Source organism: Pyxicephalus adspersus, chromosome 2 (genome assembly GCF_032062135.1).
Source record: "Pyxicephalus adspersus chromosome 2, UCB_Pads_2.0, whole genome shotgun sequence".
Lineage (NCBI taxonomy): Eukaryota > Metazoa > Chordata > Amphibia > Anura > Pyxicephalidae > Pyxicephalus > Pyxicephalus adspersus.
The window spans coordinates 77,516,312-77,541,514 of NC_092859.1; the positions used below are offsets into that span (position 1 = coordinate 77,516,312).

A 25,203-nucleotide genomic window follows, 5' to 3' on the forward strand; every position below is an offset into this window, starting at 1 on the left:
CTCTACAACAGGACAAGGTTTCATGATCAGGTTGTAAGTTTTAATAATAACCAAGTATAAGGCCAAATTAAAAAATGATTCCAAATCAAACAAACAAGAAATGAACTAGTGTTATGCTAAATCATAATCGGACTGCCTAATCCCTTTTAAATATGATTTTTTTCCATTTTAAACGTAAATCTGTCCAATAAATTTAGTGTGAATTTTTTTTTGCAAGTGGTTTATTAGTTCAATTTATAGTCACACATTAGTATGGTTGACAGCAGCTTTTATGGAAGAATTGTAAGCAATAACTAGAATCCACCAGCGATTTGTTCCAACAAAATATTACACCACTGCTAAAGACTGATAGTCCACTTAGTCTTTCATAGACTATTGTGTATGGGTGAGATTACAGTTTGACAACGATAAGATTGTATATGGACCAGCGAACATGTTGACCTTCGTTTTCACAGGCTAGGATTCAAGGCTAAGAAGATTAGGATACAAGCAACCAATATCCAGCTGCAAAAGATAAAAAATAGGATGAAAATAAAAATCTATTTGGTAGGTAGTTTGTTTCTCACTAAATACTTTAAAACTTACTACTCTTACTTTTCAAGAACAAAAAAAATCTTAGATATTTTTGCTATCTTTGTTCAATACAGGATACTAATGATGCTGAAATGAGGAAACAATGTAATTATAGATTGGATTTTAAAAATAGCATTTTGTAGGTTGCTGGAGTTAAATTTAATATGACTGCAATATATGTATGAATACAGAATTAATAAACATAAACTTGTCACTATGATAAAGATTTCTGACAAACAATACAAATTTTGATTGGGGCTTCAAGATAAAGGTTAGATAATCACACCAGAATCATATAATGCAATGTGGTAAGCACATTCCATTGTGGGACATCCCAGTGTTTTAGCTGAAGAATAAGGTACCAGAACTACCAGAACCAGAACAGAATATTTATTTATATGTTTTTTCAGAATCCAATATCCATTGATCTTATGAGTTTCACACAATCACATTATCACTCATATGCATCCTCTGCATGTAATGAATACATGATTGCGGAATTCTCTCTATGGATTGCAGTATAACTGGGATGAAGGGTTCTCGCTACACAGATTTATAGTTGTAAACAAAAACATATCTCAGGGGACTACATAAGTCCAGCAAAAGACATGGACTCCCAATGAGATAAATGGAAATATCAGATCTCTAGTATACAGATGATCATTTGTTTCTGGTGTTTTTCCCAGTAGAGACAATTAACTATATTTTTGTAGGGCTACAAAGGAAAACACCCAACGTGTATTGCTTGCAAGTGACTGGTTAATGACATTGAGTAATATACAAGAGGAAGTACATATATCAAGCCAATTACTATTTATTATGTTGTCTGATATATTTAATCATTGTGGGAAATGAATAACCAGTAACATGCAGTAGATGATTTTTTTGCAATGGAGCAAAGGAAACAGGGTCAGGTTCCACAGTAGTGAAAAGCTGATACATTGAAAAGAACCTAAAATTTTGAAATGATACAGTCTAATAAATGTATAAAGGAAATAAAGAGGTAGTTATGTATACATAGGTAATTTTTACCAGTACTATCAGTACTAAAAATACTCCATCCAGTATTTGCCCATATCAAAGTAATGGTGTTCTGTATTTGCTGCAGACTGGGGGGATGGTATGATTGTAGTTAGAGATCTATCTACATAAATCAAGGGTTCCTAAATAGGTATATGCATTCCACATGGGGGAGGGGCAATAGGATTGGCTCTTTCAATAACTGAAATATAAAAAATGAAACAGGATTATCTGCTTCACTGAACCTAAATCAATATAAAGAAATTGTAATGGAGTCAATTTTCAAAAGAGTTAGGTTGTTCACTTAGCAAAGTAAATTATCATTCTGCAATGGATATTATACTAGTTGAAAGCTCTGCCGACTTCAGCTTTCCAAACATCTGTAAGCAAAAATCGTATTTTTTTATTTTCTTTGCAAAATGAATATACTAAGCTAAGTAAGTTTTAACTTGAAATAGAAACCATAATTTATTGTATTGTTAAAACATAAGAAATATGTAACATACATGTACTGTATCCAATCTCAAACAGTATTCAACGCATTTCACCCAAAAGGCCTCCTTAGGACTGATGAGATTGGTATCATGTTAAAATCACAATTTCACTATATTCAAATTCACACAAGACTACACAAGCCAAATTCACACAAAATCGCAAGCTCTGAAAACCGCAGATACAGGGGAGAAATGCACTGACAGTGCTGATATCCACCAGCAATTCGAAATCCTGCTTTGTATATATAAACTTTTATTGGCTAAATCATGAAATCTGTGAATTCTTGCAACATTCAATATGAATAAATTATTCTTTTCGGGACTTTCTATTTTGTCTGATATTTAAATGTGTAATCCTTCGGATTGTGTGGAGAGTGTAAAGATTTTAATCTGTCATGTGCATTATAAAAAACATCAATCAGACATCAGCTTTAATCGGCTGATATCTCTTTTAAGAGTCCTACAGTGTCTACCTCCTACTGATCTAAAGGGACAACTGCAGAAAAACACAAAATAATTATTATGTAAGTTACTTACTGCAAATGCATTAAAAACCAGTTACAATGTATACTAATAATAAAGAACTAAAGCAAGAAAAATGGAGTATGCTAATCTCCAACATTTCCATGTTTAAGTTACTACAACAAATGCATTCTAAATACTACTAAAATTAGTAGTACTAAATAATACTTTCTTGACAATTCAGAATATGGAAATATTTGTAGTAACTTACATTTAATTTTCACATTTAAAGAAAAAGTTCTTTCTTGTAAAATAAATGTTTTAGAAAATAGTTGGTTGTGGAAAATAGTAGTCTAATGGACCTTTTTACCATTTCATGGGGACAGGGAGTAGAATTCCTGTGTTGGTAGGCTCTTCTACCAAACAAAATAAAGAAATTTCTGTTAGTACTAATTAACAATATTCATTAATCATTTATGTTGGTAAAAGAAGTCATAAAAAAAGATTTTGTCGTTTACAGTCCTTACAGGCCAGGCATGTTACATATATAGTATATATTAAAATTAATAGTCATTACAAACTGAAATTACAAGTGTATGCCAAATTTTATCAAGCAACAGTTTTATGAAAATAACATGTACCTTTACACAGTTGCATGCAAACATAATTTAACTGAAGAGACAGAAGTCCAGGTAAACTATAAAGTAACTGAATGATACTGGTTGTGCTAAATTATGATGGCGCTGCTCTTATCTCTGATGACATAAACCATAAAACTTTAAAAAGGAACTCCAAGAAGGTATGCCTTTCATCTTTTCTAAAATGTTGTTGGAGCACAGTGCATTTAATCTTATCAATAGGTAACTAAGTGCCATATAATAAACAAGGCTCAAGTTTCATTATGTTGTTCTCTTATCTAATGTTGTAAAGAAATTTAGGATTTGAAAATAACTCATACAAAATGAAGTTAAAAAAAAAACAAATCCACAATTTCACAACGAATAGTTGGAAAATTCTTTTTTAGCCATAATTGTATCAAGCCAAACTAAAAGTCCGGCTATACAATGCTGATGATGGTGTCTGACTAATTTAAAGTGGAATTAATATTTCAGGGTTTATTGTACAAAAGGACGGGCGCTGTCCTTTCTGCTATAAAACATACTCAGCTGCCTGGCCACATGCTTATGGATAATGGACCATAGAGATGGACTATTCCAGAAGTGTCTTTTTACTAGGAAACCCAAAGGGGACCAGTTTTGTACAACTGGGCAGTGTTAAGTGGCATGAGCAGCACAGGAGGTAATTATTTAGCATTTTTTACCAGTATTTAGTATATACCAGCATTTTAGTATATGTCATTGTCTCTATAAACCTTTCAATGCTTTGTAAAAGTGTTTTACAATGACTGTATAGCTGTCCAATTTTTTTTGCAGTGTCTATGTGCTATCCTCTCCAGAAAACAACCCTACTCAGTTCCTGGGCCCATGTGTTTTTCCGAGAGGCGCCTTACTAAAACAACAAACATCAGGATTGGCAGGCAGAGAGAGTTATAGGAATGCTGTAAAGTATAGATCCAGAAAGCACACCCCATTGGGTTCAGGGTGCTCATGTTGGGTGAGCTGAGCGAAGCCACAAATCAAGGACCCCTTGTCCACCATCAGATTTGGCTAAATGTCTGGAAGACATCATGGATCCAATGTGTTCCTATTGTTTTGTTATGATTTTATACCTAATATGAAAATTATTTAGTTTCAATTTTAGGTTTAGTTTTCTAGATTGACCAGTTTCCAGGTGTAACAGGATTGGGCAAACCTGGTGAGAGATTCAGACAAAAAGGATACAGGTGGAGGACAACAGAGGAGAAGCATGAGATGGATGTCCTGAACAAGCAAACATTTTGGAAGTGAAGTCCTGATTTGAAGCTAAGTAGCAAACAATTGTGCAAATTATTGGTAAATGCCTAAAGTAAGGCAAAAGTTTAGAATTGTCAGCTGAGATATGTCTGTATTGTTGATTTCTCTATTGTTTTCATTGGTGCTTGTTTATTTTTATGTTTACAATTTGACATCATTAATTCGTAAAAAAAAAACACATTTTACACCTTGATACTGTATACTTGCCTGCACTCCCTTGAAAACTGTTGTTGAACAAAAAAATAATGTTTAACCACACAACCGAGTACCTATCAGTTTAAAGGTCCCATCACATTGGATTGTGTAATTGCAAAGAAATTAAATGAAAGAGTGTGAAAATAAGAAAGAAAGAAAGTAATAGATAGAATGTATCTTTATATACTTTGTTGTGTCTATGGCACACATACAACATAACAATTACATAGTTACATAGTAAGTCAGGTGGAAAAAAAGACATAAGCCCATCAAGTTCAACCACTAGGTAAATAAACATATCCCAGAAATACAACCCTATAGACACCATTGATCCAGAGGAAGGAAAGGAAACCCCTGGTACAATTTGCTCCAACAGGGGAAAAAATATCCTTCCTGATTCCATGAGGCAATCAGATGTTCCCTGGATCAACAGTCACTGTTATCTTTACTTTAAAGCTTTAATACCCAGTTATATTCTGATTGCATAATTGCATAAGATGTCTTGGGTATCACCACAAATGTCTTTTTAAAATTAATTAGTAAAATGATTATATTGTAACGTCTCTCTAGTACTTTCTGCATTTGAATACACTAACAAAGTAAGTATTTGCGTTACTTGCATTACTTTGTGTTACTTTTCTAAGAATCCAATAGGCTCCAAACAAAAAAATGCATAACCAAACATTACAGAACAAGAACCTTTTTTAGCCCTTCAGATTGACAACTTTATGTAACAGAAATGCTTCAAACAATTTGAAAAAAATCAAAGCTATGGTTTGTAAAGCAAATTAAACCGAGCTGATAATAGTCATTGTTTATTTTTTTAGTTTTATAGTTACACCATGCCCTTATTGCATTAATTTCTTATTCATATATCACTAAAACTTAACTTGCTTTTATGACTGCCACATCTATCAAAACTTTATGAAGCAATTCTACACAAAAGCAAAGAATTATAAAAAAAAGTTGCAACTGTACCTTGATCAAGTAAATAAGGAGACTCAAGCTCGGCACGTGCTGGTCACAAGAAAGTCTTTAAAAATGTACTATGGTCAACATGTTCTCCAATATTTACTTAGTTTATAGCACAACAGTGTCAGAGGATTATAAGATTCCTTTTACAACCCAGATAAGTGAAATGCAGCAAAAATTGCAACCTTGCACATTACCTTATAATAAACACTTTAAATCTTAAAATACTATATCTATATATACTATATCTATATATGTGCCTATAACCAGTATGAAAAGGTGTAAGGCTCTATAAATTAGAAATGGAGGATAGAGATAGTAGGTAAACTGTAAGACGATTAAGGACACTTAAAAGAGTGGAGATACAGATCAGATGGTCATGGTCATACTGGAAGTGGATCCAGAGGAAAATCTGGGTGTAAACTGGAAGATACTGGTTGGGCAGTGCTTTCAATCCCATACCAGATCCGTTGCAGGTTTGCTGGATCACCCATGTTCTCCCATGATTGCATATCTTCTCCAGTCATGGAGAGCTTTAGTAAATCAGGCCCAAAGAGTGGAAGAACAGCAGTTAGTGGGCCTGATTTATTAAAGCTCTCCAAGGCTGGAGAGATTACACTGTCATCAGTGAAGCTTGGTGATCCAGAAAACCTGGAATAGATTTCTTCAAATCATTTGCTATTTGCTGGACCAAATCCATTTCATGGGCAGGAGTTTCTTTGCTCTATTTCTATCTTTTTTGAGCAAAAAAAAAAAAATCAACCACTATTATATAGGTGGTCAGTGGATAGGAGCTTTGGTAAACAGTGGGTAGAGGCATACCCATTGTTTGTGGATAGTGGGAGAGGGACTTTTTTAAAGTAGTGATAACTAAAGTCAATGGTAAAAAATACCCTGTTTAAATGTATGAATAACAGCCATGATCGAGAGAAACATGTGGTTTTAAATGTTTAATATATTGATCTACAGTGTTTTACCCTTTTCTCTTTGCTCCGTATGCATATTTCCAGAATGTATTTTGTTTGTACTATTACTTTTGTTACAATAGAAAATTTCAATAAAAAGTATATACAAAACAAAATGCCCTATTACATTTGGTATCAGTGAGAAGAATGCCCCATTACATTGGGGTTCAGGGGGGAGAATGCCACAAAACATTGTGGTCACAATAATGTAAAAAAATGTAATATAATATAAAAATCACATAAAGCTAATAAACATTATTGGTATAAGTGGTTAAGCTTAAGCTATGTGAAAGACAAGTAAGTACATGTTACTTAACTGAGAGGCTCCACCGGTCAAACATGACTATCCAAGCAATGAAACACATAAAATCCATGTCACTGATTACCTCGTTTCAAACCCTTATCGTATGTAAAAACATTACATTTTCAAAGAACACTGATTTGTGAGAGTATGTATTAAACAACACTGACAACCTTTGATATCAATGAATACAAATGTATACCATGCCAAACAAAATAAAAAAAATAAAAATTTAATTTTAAGTTTTAAAACATTGTAGAACATTATTATTTCTTATGTGCTGTATACAAGTAACCAATATACATAAGATGGTGTCACCATTTCCAAGCGTTTGCATTTGATTTTTTTTACATCTATAACTTTTCACCTATGTGGGTGGATACCCAGTGCCTAATATTATGAAAAAATACCATTTTCCAGGTTGGAACTTTCTAGCCAATTGCACTTGTTTCCTTGATCTATGGCTTACTTCAATTTTTTACACATTCTAAAAGTAAAAGTTGGTGTCTGATTCTTGATGGCAATAGCCCCCTACCTCCCCTGCAACTAATAGCTGGGAAAATAAAATACACTTTTTTTTTACTTACCTAATTCCAGGTTATTTGAAGCTGCAGGTCATTTATCTTTACTGCGGTCCTTCTTCAGGTGTCCAAGTCACAGATTCAATGACATAAATACTTTCTAGCAGTGGTGCTCTCACAATGTAGAAGGGGATTGACGTCAGCTTAAGGGGATTTTTAGGAACTCTCTGGTACAAGCAGATGATCTACACTGAGTAGGTGGTTCTCTACAGAGGGAACAGTGCTGTCAAAAAACTAAACAGTGGATTTAGGTGCATATATCCTGCTGAAGGATAGGTTAAAAGGGGATTGAAAGGAGAAGGAGATGGGCTTAGTACAGAACTTACAGAACTCTTCTCTATCCTGACTGCTATGTATTGTTCAGCCATAGATGCAGCATCTCTTAGATATATATTGTATTTGTGGCATTGGTTCAGGATCCATAAAAAGCTAATATAAATTGTTCCATATTTTATTTACTTACTTAATACCCATTGGAATAAAAGGTACCTTTTGTAATCCTTGTTAAACAAGAATCAGAGCAGTTCGAAGAGTCCATTGTATGGCTACAGTCTGTGGGTGCTTTATGAGAATGATGGAGATATTCTCGGATTGAATGATGATTTTCTTCTAAATCTGTATACTACAAGAAGTAAAAGAAATGCTGTGAAATATACTCAAAACAATATCAACTGCAGAGAAAATAATAAACAATTCATGTTCAGTCTTTCTTGCTCCCTCTTGACAGTTAATATGTAACTATGATTATATGAAGTATATCTAAAGCCATACTTTTTTTTAAAATAGCAAGTAAGGGCAAATTACTTATATATAATTACTTACTAAGTAAAGGTGCGTACACACTTCCAATTTTTATCGTTCCGATCGAACGACGAACGATCGATTGGGCAAAAAATCGTTCGTAAAAAAGTAACCAACGACGCCGACGAACGAGGAAAGTCGCTGGAAACGAACGACCGGACCGACGGATCGGATTGGACGACGATCGTTGAACATCGTTCGTGTGTACGGTCGTTCGTTGATCGTCCATGTTCAGAGCATGCGTGATGAACGAACGTCCGTTCACTTTCCTGTCGTGCACATAGTTCCTCTATCGCTCAAACGATCGTATCTATTGTGTGTACAATATCTACGAACGATCGTGTCGTTAACTCTATGTGCAGGATCGGTGCTATACGATCGTTCGTATATATCGTGCATGAACGTTCGTCGTTCGTTTTCCAACGATAATAATTGGAAGTGTGTACGTAGCTTAAGTAAAGTAATATTGAAAGTAAGAAAGTAAGTAAGTTAACACTGAAGTTATTTTCTCATTATGGAGCTTTCCTGTCACTTTCTGTCTGGTAGACTCAACAGAAAGTGGCATAATATTGCTTCACTGTGTGGAAACTCCCTTTAAGAAGTGAATGATTTCTCAGGTATTACAGTTCTTTAAGCAACTGATAAAAATTGATTTACTCTCATTCTCTCCCATTTCCAGTGATATTGGTGGTCAGGGCAGATATAGAACATGGATCTCCCTAAAGGAGACACGGACATCAATAAGATCCTGAAAGTATTTCTGTTCTTTTACTACTTTATCCCAAAAATAGTGCCTATAATTATACTATAACATGCACATTAAAAACAAATGTGATAATTGATCTACAATGAGGTTTGTGGGAGAATAAAGCTCAATGCAGCATTTGAATGCAGAGGAGCGAACATTGTGCATTTATTGCATTCATATCTATGTTCTTAAGTCTCCAATCCATCATCTAAAAGAACATTAGTGCTGCCTTGATCACAGTAGGAGTTTGAGGTTGACCTTTATGGGCTGGACAGTTTGAAAAGGGTGGTGAGGCGTAACAGACAGAGGCAAAAGTTTGACCGCTAATAACATATCAGACCACATTATATTTATCTTCCTTCAATGTAGGTTTGGTAAATTAGCTTTAAGTTGCACCAATATGTATTTGTTATATTCAGTACCTCTATTTTCCTGAAATATATAGTATAGGTTTACTTGTCCTTCAGATGATGCATGTATTATATATGTTACCATATTAATATAAAATGCCACTACTTCAGATGCAATTGTATGACAAAGACCACATCTTATTCTATTTTTTATTTTAAAAGGTGGATTAAGATTTAAAGAGTGTAAGCTCTTCAGGACAGGGTCCTCTGCTCTTCCTGTGTCACTGTCTGTATCTATATGTCATTTGCAACCCCTATTTAATGTACTGCGTAATATGTTGGCGCTATATATATATATATATATATATATATATAATATTATTAATAAAATTCTGCAGAGAATGACAATGAACCATGTGGAATTCTATTCTTGAGTTTACTTTTTATTTGTTTGTCTACACCCACTGCATGTACATGAGACAAAACAACGCATGCTTTCACTAGTGGAAGGGAAAGTGGGCTGGATAATATGTCATGCTATAAAAGGGGGGCTGGGAAAAAGCATTAGGACTGAAGTGTTTTGTAAAAAAGAGTTCTATGGCATGGCTATCCAGTGCTTGACCTTTCCGTGACATGGACACATTTCAATGGCATAGAGGCGTGGAGTGGAAAACATATCTTTTTTCCAAATTCTGCAGGAGTCTGAACAATTTAATGCAGAAAAAAATGAAAAGAAGAGCTCATAATAATTACATGACATACATCTACTGGATTGTTTTTATCTATTCTGTAGAAAACAAAACATAATTTAATTTAACAACTATAATGGTATTGCAGGATCCTAACGCTGTTCGGAGAGAAGGGTTCTGCAGGATGCCCAGTTTTTCTTCCAACATGTGTAGGCCTACCCTTCAGGATAAGCACATCCAAACTCTATAGCCCCCACTGCAGAACATCATTGGTGTGGCTTATGGTAGTGTATTGGGCAGTCAAAAGACGACATTGCTGAACTGTTTGTTGAATCTGAGCAGAGTGGGGTGAAAGTAGGAAGGGGAAAGGTGATGAAAAGCCTACCCATATCTGAATTGAAGACTTCCTATTACAATCAGGACAGATGTAGTAGTATCGGTGCTTCCTAAAACTACAAGAGGTCACCCAGAACACAGACCATTGGCGATAGATACATAGATAGATAGAAAGATAGATAGATAGCTAGATAGATAGATAGATAGATAGATAGATAGATAGATAGATAGATATTTATTGTTTGCACTGATTTGGGATTGAATGTATATAATAAAATAACGTAGCATTGTTTTATTTAAAATTATAATAATATTTATGTTTTATGCAAATTTTAGGCACCCCATGTAACAAAAAAACTCAATATGTCATATATACAAGCGCTTCCTGAAATCCTACTGTGTGTATCATTAAATTGATGAACAGGTCAATAACCAGCATAACTAATAGTGAAGGCACCTTTATGGGTAATTGCATTACATAATCCAATAAACTGTCAGTTAATGAAAATTCACTCATCTGTCCCTGCTGACCTGAAGCCATCTGGTAACCTCAGTTATTCATACTGGCATCCCTGCGGAGAGACCTCCAGAGAGAACTGTTAATAATTATTCACCAGCCTATATGACAGCACCAAGCGCAGCTCTGAGAGCAGCCAGGGGAATTTTCTGTGACAGTCCAATGTGATCTAAAAAGGCAATAAAAGCCTGTTTTGTCCTTTATTGACAAGCCAAGCCAATCATTTTGCGTTAGCACATATAATTGTTGGTCATCATGGTCACAGGTTTCTGAGCACAGAAATAACATAGCCTTAGGCATTACCATCATTTTTAATAATGACACACACACACACACAGAGTTGCACTTGAGACACACTTAAATTGTTGGCATTATTTTGCAAATTCTTTCTTACAATAGCACCAAAATATGAATGAGATGTTGCCATTATAAGTAAGGACAATTAAAATTTGAAAAATAATATTAAATAAACATATAGTTTTATAGTTAAGAAGTGTTTTCCGTTCATTTTTTAAAAAAAATTAAATACTTGGTAAATATTTTTTACCAGGGCATACACAGGTCCAATCTAACACTCCCAGTAGTTTTGGTGACATTAATATTGTTATTGGCTTTGTATCATGAAATATTGTCAGGCAGCTGAAAAAAATTTCAACAACCACTTTTGGCTCTGTTTATAAAACAGGGAATCCAACATTCCCTGAAACATTCCGTGTTAGTTACTGCCATTGAAACACATGGACCTGGAAGATTCTCACAAAGGAATGTTTGAGGGAATGTCAGTTTCATTGTTTTATAAATAGAGCACTTTGATTTATGAGACTGCATGATTTTTTTAATTGTAGCATATTCCCACAAGCCTCCTTCATCCCTACACTCATTACCAATAACTATTCAGGAGCTTTGCAATAAGTTTAAAATTTAGGTTATCATAATCCTGAAATTTTGCAAAAAATATGTATTTTCCCAAATACTTTGGCAAATATAATATTTATGGGTTGTATTCATTTGTAATGGGTACATTTATTAATATCGGTTGGTTCTTTGACAGTGATTTTGGTCCAGATACATTTTTTTGCAGCACATTGCTGAAACTACAAGTAATCTATGTGCTTCCTATTGTTTTCTTGTGGGTTATGCTTAGGCCATGTATAATATATGTGCCTTTTCTAATTTCTTTTATTATTTCTTTATTTTATATAAACATTGGGCCTGATTTATCAAAGCTCTCCAAAGGTGGAGAAGATAGACTATCATATCCAGTCTAGGGTTGAAAACATTTGCCTAATAATAGCAAATAATTTAATTAAATCCATTATAGGTTTGTAGTTTATCTTCTTCAGTCTTTGAGAGCTTTAATAAATCAGGACCCTTACATTATTATGTTGAAGAAAAAGGGTTTTGTCTCTTACAAAGGTATTTTTTAAATCACCATCATGTTACAGTTTTAAGATATTACGGTTCTATTTCTAAACTGGTAGGATACAGAATAAACAGTAAATTAAACAATCCATTTATCTCAATAACAAACCAACAGAGCCTTAACCTAACATCTCTTTTCAAGCACCTGCTGATTGCCAATGAAAGCATTTTTAATATAGAGCATAAAGGATAATCAGGTTCATTTATAATTAATAAATAGGTAGTATTTATATGGATATCTGTACCAAGTGACATGGCAGAATTAAGGTGTTTTCCTATTCCTAAAGTATTTATTACTAGTGGGCATACTGTAATCATAAATCAGATACTGCATCCTGGTAATTGTTATTGTATTCCACTTACCATTGTGGTGGTATGCTGCTGATCATCTTCCTTCGTGTATAAATATTTTTCTGTGGTATTGGCTGCTTTCTGTAGACCAGGTGTGGAGGAATGGAGAGAGCCTGACAAGAACAATGGCCATGGGCATGGTGAAAAATATCACATAAAGGATACATATTAGCATCATTGTTATAAATGATCTAAGAAAATTCAACAATTCAAAACAGTATAAACCGGGGATTTGTACTAGAATGATATATAAGACTTTTATCTAATAACGACTGCATTTTCTTTTCCTTTTGTCAACGTAGTTTTTTTGTACTATCCTTACGGAGATGGTGATACTGGTGTAGGAAGCTAAAGCATCACCACAAGGAGAAAACTCATCACCTGTGTTACAATATTAAAAAAATGTGTCAGGGTATACAGACTTGCTGCCCTATTACATTTTATCACATATAAACAAATACCAAGTATTATTATACTGTCTATAGAATGGTATACCTTTTGTAGAAAAAGCTAGAAATTCTTTCTTTTGCCTTTGTGAGTCCATTACCACGTTACCATCCCATGTTGAACAATTTTCCGCCAGATATTTGTCAGGTTCATGGTATGTGTGATCTAACAATGAAAGTCGTAAGTCTGCAAGTGATTTTTCGGAATCAGAGAAACCGATGGTTAAAGATGCAAAGGATTTGCAAATATCTGGAAAAAAAAATAAAGTTCTTCATTAATATTTGTTTTTGTATTTTTTCATTGTCAAATGCAAGTTTTATCACAATTAATTAGCATTATAATAAAGAATGTTGTTGAAAACCACAATGTTAAAATGTATTTGCCCTCAAAAAGTAAAGATTTGCTATCTTATAGAGAACATCTGGAAATTTGAATTATAACTTACCAGTATTCTAAAAAATACACCCTTTGTCTTAAATTCTTCCTTCAAGATATCAGTGTTTTTCTTGTGCCTAAAGCCTTATAGCAGTATATCTGCAGCGTGAGATCTAAGGCACTGTAAGCTCTAATTGCTCATCCCACAAGATTTGTAATGAACATTCAGGGATGTCTCATCTGTGTTTGCTCTTCCCAGTTCTTGCTAGAAAGGATATTGCATCTGAGGAACTAAAGTGCAAAGATCTCCCTGCTTCTGCTTCCACTATGTGGTGGTTCTGTGCTTTATGAATCTTTCCTTTTCCTCTTGAGAATTCATTAATAAATCATCAGACCACCCGTTATCAGGGGATAGCTCTGACATGAGAAAAAGCTCTTCTCCTCTACTAAAATGACTACCTCTACAAAGAGAGTTAGGAAAAGGCACAGTAAATCAACAATGGGGAACCAATCTATAGAAGGGCTCTGATGAGAGCCTGTTGCTAAGGGAGATAGTAGAGGTTGTCCCAGTTGGCATGAACACCTAAAGTTAAACCCAAGTTGCACCAAACAGAAATGTCATCCCTACCAGTGACTAGTCTTTTGCAATCTGCTTCCCTGTTTTTGTGCACAGACCTCTTGGTTCAGAAATACATTTCAAAAAAATATTTTACATATAATGAATTCTCCTTCCTATTTTCAGTAAAGAAGTTCAGTAATTATAACAAACCAGCAATACTTTGATTGAATTAACCTAATATAGATGAGTAATAAATCATCATGGTCAAGATTGGGGTCGTTTCTCTCAATGTGGAAAATCCCAAATGTTGTGTGTACAGGTGGCGTTACCTGTGCAGTTTTTACTTTGTTTGAGAAGATGTAAATGCACTGTAAGAGCTTGTGTGTGGCATTGCCTGTACATCCAGCTAAATACATCTCCGGGTTTCCCTAAGCCTTCTGATCTGGACAAAGAGCTTGCTCTTTTTACTGGTCCATATCCTCAGAGCTCAAAGTATCAGCACTGCTGTAGACAGTTTCCCCATGACGTTTTAATCCATTTTTCTCCTGAATCCTAATCATTCCCTATCAGATTACTGCAGCAGCTCTGGCTGGCTACTACAATGATGCTGATGTTGCTTTCTTCATTTTCTTCAAAATATTTAATTGTTTGAAAATTATTGTAACTATCAATTCAACCACCATTATTGACTAATAAAATCCGATGGCAGTGCAGTCTTTCACTAAGTGATTTTTTTTGTGTTGTAGGATTATTAGGGTTGTGTAGCATTTCAGGTTCCAGACAAGATGTATAAAGCTATTAGAATAGTGTCACAACAGAGGTTGGAATTTTCTGCTGGAATTTACTTTAAATATCCTACATTTTTTAAATGTAGACCACTGACTATATGTTAAACATCTAATACTATAACATTTGCTGGACGGGAAAAAAGACCTTTGTTTTTTGAGCTTTAACTTTTTGGTTAAAGTAAAATAAGTGCAAATTCATTTTTTAGTTTTTAATATGCTCTCTTTTCCCAAAAGCATAATGTATTGAGTTGGTTGGTATTGTAGACAATATTTGTGAACCCGTAACTTGCAGCCGCAACCTTCTTTGAAAATTACCAACTGGCTCAGTGTTGCATTTAAACCCTATAAAAATCACTGATGGTTAACAATGTAAATGATCACTACTATATATCTTGACAACAGGCCTACTGGCTATTACTTCAGTGGCTAGGATCATTCACAATGGCTGGTGGTGTCCGGAGTCAACATTGGCCAAAAACCAGCCATTGGCGACTGCTCTAATTTATACTTTACAAATGGTCTTACAGCTCATTGATTATAAGGTATAGCCTGTCCATAGCTTGTTATTTATATTTGTTGTAGCTGTTTATATAGTCTATCTGCCTACTGAAAAACAAGCTTACCGAATTCGGACTTACCCACTGACATTGCTATGATCAGTACAAAGCTGTGAAGGTTTACTGAAACAAAAATCAGACTGTCCCAAATCAAATCAGTGCTGTCCGAAATAACTGGACTTTTTGCAATGTTGAAGACATTTCATTGCTTGTCCAAGCAGATTCTTTAGCTCATCATGTTTTTTTTCTACAGAATATTTGCTAGAAAAAGGCAGCTTTTTTGTGGTACCGTTTTGTACCGTCAGTGCAATGTGCAATTGCTGTGCAGGGTTGTGTGCAAAAGAATACTCAGATGGCCAGCGGTGTGAAAGGCTGGGGCCATAGAAGAATCTTTTATTTGGTGGCTTTTGAGAACAGCAAAGGTGTTGGGCTGGTAAACTCCAGTGTTCCAGAATGATAAAGCTTTGGATGGCTATATTTGTACCAAATCATTATTCCTAAGAAATGCCCTGTAAGAGCTAAGCCATAAAGTAGTCAATCTACTGTTGTTTGATTTGTACACTAGTAAGATGTTGAATACCACCTATGAATTACCCTGTTTGTAACTCATATTTATCCCTTAAGGAAGACAGCCACTGTCTTAAAAAAACTGGAGTGGTTGGCAGATCTGCTGATTTTGTGAGTAAAAGCTGAGAAAACAGCAGGAAATCATCCTGCTCATCTAAAAGTTTTTTTCAGTTCAAATACATAATCTGATTAAAAATAATTCCTAACTTTCTAAAGGGTTTTAAATGTCCCAATATTGATCTTACTTTAAGTGTTTGGAAACATGGCATCCCAGGAGTTATCCTCTTTTTATTAAAGCAGAACTAAACCCTTTTTACACTTACCTGGCCTCCTTACATCATACATACCTCCTTCTTCTTTCTTCTCTTCCTTGTTTATATCTTTGGCCATCTTGATTGGCTGAGCCAGGATGATTTGACTCCCATGCAGAAGCTCAGGAGTTAATTCGATTCTGGTAGCCAGAAGAGAAGCTTTGATCTGGCAGGAATAACGGCAATGGAAGTTGAGCTGCACATGCTGAGGTAGCAATTAGACAAGTGAGCATGTTTTACTGCAAAAGGGACATCACCTGTCGAAATAACTTTGTCAAGCATGTAAGTTACCATGTTTGCTTGCACCTCTAGGGCCACAGTTGCTTTGTTCTCCACCCCACAATGAAAAATGCCTTCTTTAACATGATAGTTACCACTGGAATGTTTGCTGTTAAGGCTTCAATCTAAAGGTGGCCTTCTATGTTGGTGTACTCAATTGCACTTTTTTATGCTATTAACATCTAATACCATGATTAAGTGATATAAAGAACAGTGAACAAAAATATTAAGCAGTAGCAGACAAAACTGCTTATAAAAAATATCTGTGCTTCTATCACTTATTTCAGGTGTCTCAGTGCTGCAAAACGTAACATAAGCTATACAAATGAATTCACTCTCTGCAAAGTCTAATACATTTAGTAATAAGCAGTTAGCCTCACATGAGGACAAGAAGCTCCATCTATTCTTTAGTTCACAGGAACACAAGGTAACTGCTTATTCACATTTATGAGCAGTTGATATTAGTGCAGAAGGTAACAGGAACACAATAAACCATTACTTCTAATGAGAGGCTTAGGTAGCATTGTCTATCTATGCAATATCCAAATACACCAACTTCTTCTGTATTTTTGTCATCTCGTACTGCACTTTCATAAAATAAGATGCTTTTCTTTAAAGGGAACATATTGTGGTCCTAAATGTGCCTTAAACAACCGAGTGTTGGTTTAAGAACTGCAATACTCTGACATAATGTAAAACCAATTCCTATGCTTCCTTATCCTATTGGATCCTTGACATAGGGTAAGTGTCCATGGGTTTTTTTTTTTTTTATTTTACATGAGATTGAAACCCACCTGAAGCTCCAATCTTCAAAGTCTTATTAACTTTCACTAAGCTGGGTGCACGGCAGTTTATAAGATGTGTTTGACCTGTTTTGTGCCACATTACGTTTCTTTGGACACAGAATGTCCTAATTGACATGCAGACTCCAAACTCACTATTTATTAGTATTGGTATTCACCATTAGCAAGCCCTCCCCTAAGTCTCAGGAGGCTAGATGCACCATCCCAGCGCACCATTGCCCCCAGGAGTTCTGTGTACAAAGGATAGTGTCTGGAAAACAAGGACCGATGGAGGACCAGGAGCCCACAAGAGAAGGACAGGGACACATTGGGAAGTCAGATAGTCCAAGGTCAGCACATTGACTCTGAGGCCACTCTGAATGGTCACCATCAACAGGCTTCCACAGCCAATATTGAATAAAAGAATGTAGAGAGTAACAAAAAACATTTGATAGGAAAGTGCACAATTTATTGTGCAACAACAAAAATACTTCTTTTGCTTTTTGAGAGTTCAACAAAATCCTGTTACATCTAGTAAAAACCCCAGATTAGGGAACACACTAGCAAAATCCCCCTTCATCAGGCAATAATGCCAGATTGGGGAACACACCCATATAGCAACATTTTTGTTTTCTGATTACCATTTTTTGTTTCTTTTATCCAAATGGTTTTGTCCCAGTGACTACTTAGCCAGTAGATTGTATTACTCAGCATGTTTCAGTCTTCTATTCTCTTTCTGAAGTCTGAATTTTAAAATAAACTGGGATAAAACTTCTTCCATATATCTTTAATCCTACACAGTAAATAAGTGTGTTGGTGAAATAACGAAGTTTGTCATTTGTATATTCATTAACCTCCTTGCCGTTAAGCCCGACCTTCGATCGGGCAAAAAAAAATTGCAAGGATGGTTAACCCCGAGATTTTTCCCGGATCACAAGATGCCTTACCTGGTCCCGCTGATCGTCCACGTCCTTCTTCGTCCAGCGCCTATCATGGGAATATAAATTGAAAAGTAAAAGAAAGGTAATAGTTTGTTTATCACTCATAAAACATTTAGTTTTGACTTACATTATAACATAAAAAGAGAACTGTGAAATATAAATATAAAATTTAGTAGTAGGAAGCACACCTGAATCCGATGAGCAGTCTGCACAAGACTCACTATGTGCATTTTCCAAAGACTGTGATGACCCGGTGTGTGGAGCCAACATTTCCAGCTCATCAAAAGCATCCTGGTCATTGTCAGTGAATTCAGGCACTGAAGATTGTCCTACAGTTTTGCTGGATTCTGAGAATGCTGTGAACAAACAGACAGATAAATGCATTTTTAAATACAAAGTTTTAAATACAAAGTATACTGTGTTGTATGCCATAGTTGTGTTTTTTTAAATGAAACAGTTATATATATATATATATATATATATATATATATATTTACATACTGTATATATATGCATTAGCTTGAACAGGTTTGCTCGGTTCTAAAAGAAGCTACAGCTACAGATCTCACTGACAGCTTGATTGAAAGCTAACTGCTTGTTAGTAATAAAATAAAAAAAAATTCCCATAGTCTGGTCTCAGTTCTGCTTTAGGCATTACTCCACATGCTCCATATTAGAATATGTTGCATTGTCTACTACTGATAAAAATGAAGAAATCCCGCTAGCGGATATGTAGCTGTTTTTGTACAGGTTCAATATGTGCTATACGGCCCCCTTTGAACTATTATGTTTTTTTTGTTATATTTTTCCGGGTATATGCAGCTTTCTGGTTATTTACTTCTGTTAACACGAAGCCTATACTGTTATGTTTTATATGCTATATGTGTTGTATGTGTGATTTTTTGTTATGTTTATTTGTTCTTTTTTTCTGAAAATTCAATAAAAACTGATTGAAACAAACAAAAATAAAGAAATCAATAAAAACCCACAACAGGTATACGCTGTTATGACTGGTTGCGGTTCATATTGGTATGCTTGGGAAATATAAATCACATGATACAACATAAATAAATGATATTACTGCCATACCTTCTTCTCTAGTTTGCCGAAACATTTGCCTATATTTGACATAAAAAATTACACTAAACTACTCTAAATGAATTAAACAAAACCTCCTAAATACATTTTAAAGTGTACCTGAACTCAGAATGTCCCTTTTCAGTAGTAGGTGTGTAAGAATACCTTTATAATGTCTTAGCGGTCCCATTCATAAAATAATCTCACTTTCAGTGTCTCCATTCCCACACAGTACAGATAGCTCCCAGCACCTGCGCCCCCCTTCTATATAATTATGTAGCCTGTCAATCACTCCTGTTCACAGCTAACAACAAGCCAAATATCAGTTGCAAATAAATGGAAATTAACCATATACTGCAAATTGCTAAAAAGCTAAAAGCCCATGCAAGCAGCATAAGGTTAATTCTTCCTGTTTGGCTTCTAGCTAGGGAAGTTTGGTGGAATATCTTGCCCTGATAAGAACTGACTGACAGTCTATTTATTTATACAGGGAAGAGGGGAGTGCAGAGCTGGCTCCTGTGAGACAGAACACAGCATAAAGTTCTGAATATTTTTAAGCAAAAAAATTAAATCAAAATTTTATGTTTTATTAAATTTTTGGCAATGGTTAAATAGGTAATTCTGCTGTGAAATTAGTTACACTTAAATCCATAGCTGGCACCTTTTTGACCCATGAACTGTTAAATCTAACTTTAAAATATGCCTGTCCATAAATAATCTATAAGTATACATCCAGACATGTCTCACAAGTTAAACAACTGGTGTACATTTTTTTATTTGAAATTAAAAAAATAAATGTATGGATGACCAGTCACAGAAATGTTTCAACCTGCTTAAGACTAGCAGCTCCGTGGGCTACTGATGATCACCAGCTATGCTAAAAGGAAAGCAACTTGGAAATGCCATTGCAGACTTCTTCTGCAATGCCTGACTGATAAGCTGACCTTGGCGCAGGAATACATTTAGTCACTGATCCAGAACAAATATTCAGGTAAAGGATTCTGACCTTGTAATCTTCCTATTTGTTCATGGTTAGTGACAGAGGGAGTATGGCATCTAGTGGGGGTGTGTAATAAACAGATGGCTATCATCAGAAGAAAATCTATGTATGGTTGGCCAGCATTATTAGAGGTACCTTTTAAGCATCATGCTCCCCCCTCCCTTTAGGTTTTACAATTAATTCATTCATCTGAGACCTCTGCTGTACAGCCTGCTGAACGCTCTACAACCTCTTCACATGGTAGGGCTCTTCTTCCTCTTTAGTTTGTTCCAAGAAGGATGTCCCTTGTCATCTTTGGAAGGTCCATCAACTGTTCCTTCCAATGGTATTTCGCATTTGCATAAAACAAAACACTTCTGCACATGCACATAACCAACCAGAGGGCTTTTGGTGAAATAAGTATGTAGCACCCAGTAGACTACACAGTGAACATTTTAGGGAAGCTGGGGCAGGTAGAATAAACAATGTACAAATAATTTTAGCCATTCCCCCAAAACTACTCAGTCACTGGATGTGGCTGATATCCTCCCCAACAATGTAAAACTATCCCAGTGTAGTTTTTATAAAGTATTGGTAATTCCCATGATTGCCATCATCAAAGCATCTTATTTATGATACTTACCAATTCTTAGCTATTAGTTTTTGGTTTCTTTTATTAAAAAAAGTTAGGAAAACTAAAAGTATTACTACTGGTTTCTTTGAAATTTGAAGACTAAAATTTGAAACAGATTTCATCTATTTCATGCTTCAATTCTCATTTGTGATCAGAAAAGAAGTAGGAGGGTGTTATCAAATTCGATGAAAAGCAAACATTATGCACAGCAACATCTCAAAGAGATGAGCCACTCTGCTGGGAAAATTCAAGACAAAAGCGCTATGTGGCAAGACAGTTCAAAGCATATTGCACCTGTCAAAATGTCTGTCATTTTCTATTGAAGTGTATCATTCTCAGAATCAAAAGGGAAACTCAGGCAAAGTCACTCACAACAACACACTACTTTGTTTCCTGACTCTGGCCAACTCCCCCATGTGAACACTATTTAACACTACGGTATAGGGAGCAGACAATGATAAGGCCACTCTCATTGTCAAGGACAGTTACACTCTAAAGATGATGCTAAAAGAAAGTTCAAATGGGTCAACAAGGACTCGCAGACCATGTGCATACCACCAGTGATAAAAATCACACAATTGGGTTCATACAATATAACTTTCCAAGTGACAACATGGCCACTGCATTCAAATAATTAAAACAAAAAAAAACCATAACATGTAAAATGCTTATTGCCTAAATACAAGTGTATATTTGTCTTAATTTTACACTTGTATAACGATTATATTTATTAAAAGTTATCTGTAATACAGATATACTTTAAAGTTGGAAGCTAGACAGATATAAAAGGCTAATAATGCAGATCTTAATAAATGTATATTTTTGAATGCAAGCAGTGAATATAGCTACATTTGCAGCCTGTTTCAGTCCCTGTACAATACAGGTCTAAGGACGAAGGGAAAACCAGTTTTAAAAGCCAATCAGGTTTGTTGAAGTGCAAGAATTGTGCAGATAGGAGAAGAGGGCAGAATAACAATATAGTAAAATAATCTGTAACAAAGTCGAAGTTGAGAGCTGACCGGTGAAAGTGAAATTGCAGTGGAGAATTAGTAAATCCTTTTCCCATATTGTGTAGAAGGGCTGTGCAAATCTTACAATTAGATGGACTAAACTACAAATCTGTTTGGCAGTATTTATGTAGCGCAGACATATTACGCAGCGCTTTACAAAGTTCGTAGTCATGCCACTAATTGTCCCCCAAAGGGGCTTACAACCTAAGTTCCCTACTATAGTTAGATGTCATTAATACAGTTTAATGTCATTTTTTGGGGGGATCTATTTAACCTAACTGCATGTTTTTGAAATGTGGGAGGAAACCGGAGTACCTGGAGGAAACCCACACAAACAGGGAGAACCTACAAGCTCCATGCAGATAGTGACCTGGTTGAGAGTGAAACCTGGGTCCCAGCGTTGCAAAGGCCAGAGTGCTAGCCTCTGAGCCACTGTACATATATAAAAGATAGAAAGGAAGATATAAAAGAGGAAAATAAATATTTGCACCCATACATGAGATTTTGCCTTAGGCCTCGTACAGACCTCCAATGGATATCAGATGATTGTCACTGAAAAGAATCTTTTGTGATTGTTTCTAGTGACAGATAAATGAATGAGTATTATTTGGACTCTTTGAAATATTTTAGGAAATGATGACTTTAATTTTAGTATGGAAATAAATATTGATGCTTTTATTGTGCTTTTAGATGAGTTTCATAAAAATCTTAAAAGTGCCTATTCATTCTTTTTGTGGCTGCGACTATACTGTGTAAAAACTGCAATGCGACAGCACTTTCTAGATAGATATTTGGAGCTCTTGCAAAGTGACACATTTCCATGCTTTTAAATAAGCTGTTCATGGATTGCTGACTGACACAAATACTTTATGAGACAAATCCCGCTGTCCTAAGAGAGTTCAAATGCACCAGTGCAATCAAGTATTTCAAAACAATTTAAACTAATATAATGTAATGCAAATTCCAGGTCTGTGTATTGTTTATGTTTATTACTTACTGAAACACATTTTGGTCTACATTTACACATTACAACAACATTTTTACTTTACATTACACACAATGGGGTGCATGTCAAATGTGTTTTTGTGTCATCCCATCACCAGAATTAATCAACGTCAGACTGCCATTTGCCAACCACATGGTTAACTGCCCCACCGGAAAACCCACTAGCAGTTTTGGGGTTTACAAGCATTTGTTAGGCAGTTGGCAGCGTTTGCGGAGTACTGGTCACAATACATTATGGGATATCTGCATTTAAAGCTGCTGGACAACCCTTTTACAACACTTGTAAAACTGTTTAAAAGCAGTCCTATGGAAATAGTATTTGAACAGACACCCTGAGTTGAAGGATTTTAAAAACTGCTCTGCACAAATATCTGTGCACAAAGTAACTATAACTACTTTCATTTATTTCAATGATAACCAGAGCTTTGCACAGTTCAGAACTGGTCAACCACAGTGGTTCTGCCATACGTTGAGTTTGGCAGCTCATTCATTTCAATAACAGTGCATTGGTAAGGAGCATTGATCATTAAATATGAGTTGAAGCTTAGTGCACCAGGAATTCATTCCTGCATTTATGCATGGAAATGTTTTAATGCAATGCACTGGCGGGAGCATGTCCTTTGACTATTAATGTAAGGGTGCAGGTACAATACAATAACATGTACAAATATTAATTTTTTGTTTACATGAAATTGTAGACAACCCTTGTAGGGTAAAAAATGGTATTCTTTTTTTTTCTGTGCAACACCCATTTTTAAAAAAAAAAGGTTGAATCAACTTCCCGTTTGTCTTAATTGCCATGGTGAACAAGGCAGAATGGGAGCCCACTGCCTCCTGGTATACCTGAGTCACACATCCCAGGAGGCTCCTGGCTGCTCCTTCTGTGCAAGCCTGACCTCGGGCATATGCAGAAGGGACATTATATTACATTGAGGGTAAAAATGTTGATCTCACACATGCACAGTGAGATCAGCACTCCCCTCTATCTGCCTTACAGCAGGCTATATTACCCAATCTTGCACCTGCACAGTGCAAAATCGTGTAATGTAGATAGTAGGCGAAACAAGAAAGACGAAGATAACAGTGCGGGGATGAAGGCAGATAGCAGGATGGCGTGGGACCCAATCGAAGAGATCTGTGGCGGGATTAGTTTATTTCCACTTTAAGGATCTCTAAGGCAAAAACTTTGTTTTATTTTGATTTGTAAGCAGGGTATAACTATAAAACACTGTAACCACTTGCATTTTTTGGTGTGTACCATTTACCATCCTGTACATACAGCAGAAAGTGACAGGACAGAGTTGTCATCAGACTTTCTAAACTTTTTATCAAATTCACATTGCACGTCTACAAACAAAAGCCACAGAGGTAGAAGATTATGCAGTATAACAGAAGTCTGATACTTCATATTTAATTCAGTAACTGGACAGGTCTAAACTTTTTTGTTCTTTGAGAGTTGCTGTTCAATTAACCTTAAATAACTTTAACTGTTAAAGAACAATAAAGGATTCTTCTATCCCATGAGCATGCTTGTAATCTTTCCTAAACAGCATCTCTATATATTTAATTAGGATGTTCTTTTACACATTTCATTAAATATTATTTTTTTAGGTGGGGGTTCAATGGGAAAAAAACTCCTAAATTGCTGGCTAGTGGAAAGAATGACCCTTTAACGTAGTAGCTAAAATACAATTTTTATAGATGCCCGAAAAACATCAAAAGACTCAATAAACTGGCTCCACCATGTGGTGTTAAACTATGCAGAACTGTGGAGGCATCATCAAATAGGAGGTCAATCAGCTACAGTTCAAGGAACCTCTAGCAACCTCTGGTGGAACCCTGGCTGAGAATGGGTGATCTAGAGTATAAAAGATAAGGAGCATATTATATAAAGCTTGTAAAACATGTGCTCTGAGGACGTCTCCACCTAGATACAAAGGATAGAAAGTGTTTCCAAATTAACCAACTGTTGACAAGGATTAAACATTATTAAAGAACCGAGAGGGGGTTACTTCTTTCCAAACCCAAACTAATTTAAATTTTGCCAGTTCAATGAAGAGCAATAGTTAAAGACTCCTAACCCACTAATCAGCATTTATGTTAACCACCTTAAAGCAGACCTTTAAAATGGAAGATCTGCTGTTATAAAAAAAACTCCACAAAAAGGTTTTATATATATATATCCTATACTGTTTCTAGGCT

At 35.4% G+C, this 25,203-nt stretch overlaps 1 protein-coding gene across 2 annotated transcripts in view; it reads right to left on the minus strand.

The window, feature by feature from the left end:
- The window catches only part of LOC140323789 (uncharacterized), a 135,704-nt gene that overhangs the window by 61,754 nt on the left and 48,747 nt on the right, over positions 1 to 25,203 (minus strand). For both annotated transcript variants that reach the window (XR_011919442.1, XM_072401148.1), the window contains exons 6-9: positions 18,485 to 18,652; positions 13,186 to 13,386; positions 12,703 to 12,803; positions 7,966 to 8,098 (exon numbers count right to left, since the gene is read on the minus strand). Coding sequence is in view for 1 of the 2 variants with exons in the window: in XM_072401148.1 (XP_072257249.1) it covers positions 7,966 to 8,098; positions 12,703 to 12,803; positions 13,186 to 13,386; positions 18,485 to 18,652 (603 nt within the window). In the remaining variant the exon portion in view is untranslated. The remainder of the gene's footprint in view (positions 1 to 7,965; positions 8,099 to 12,702; positions 12,804 to 13,185; positions 13,387 to 18,484; positions 18,653 to 25,203) is intronic.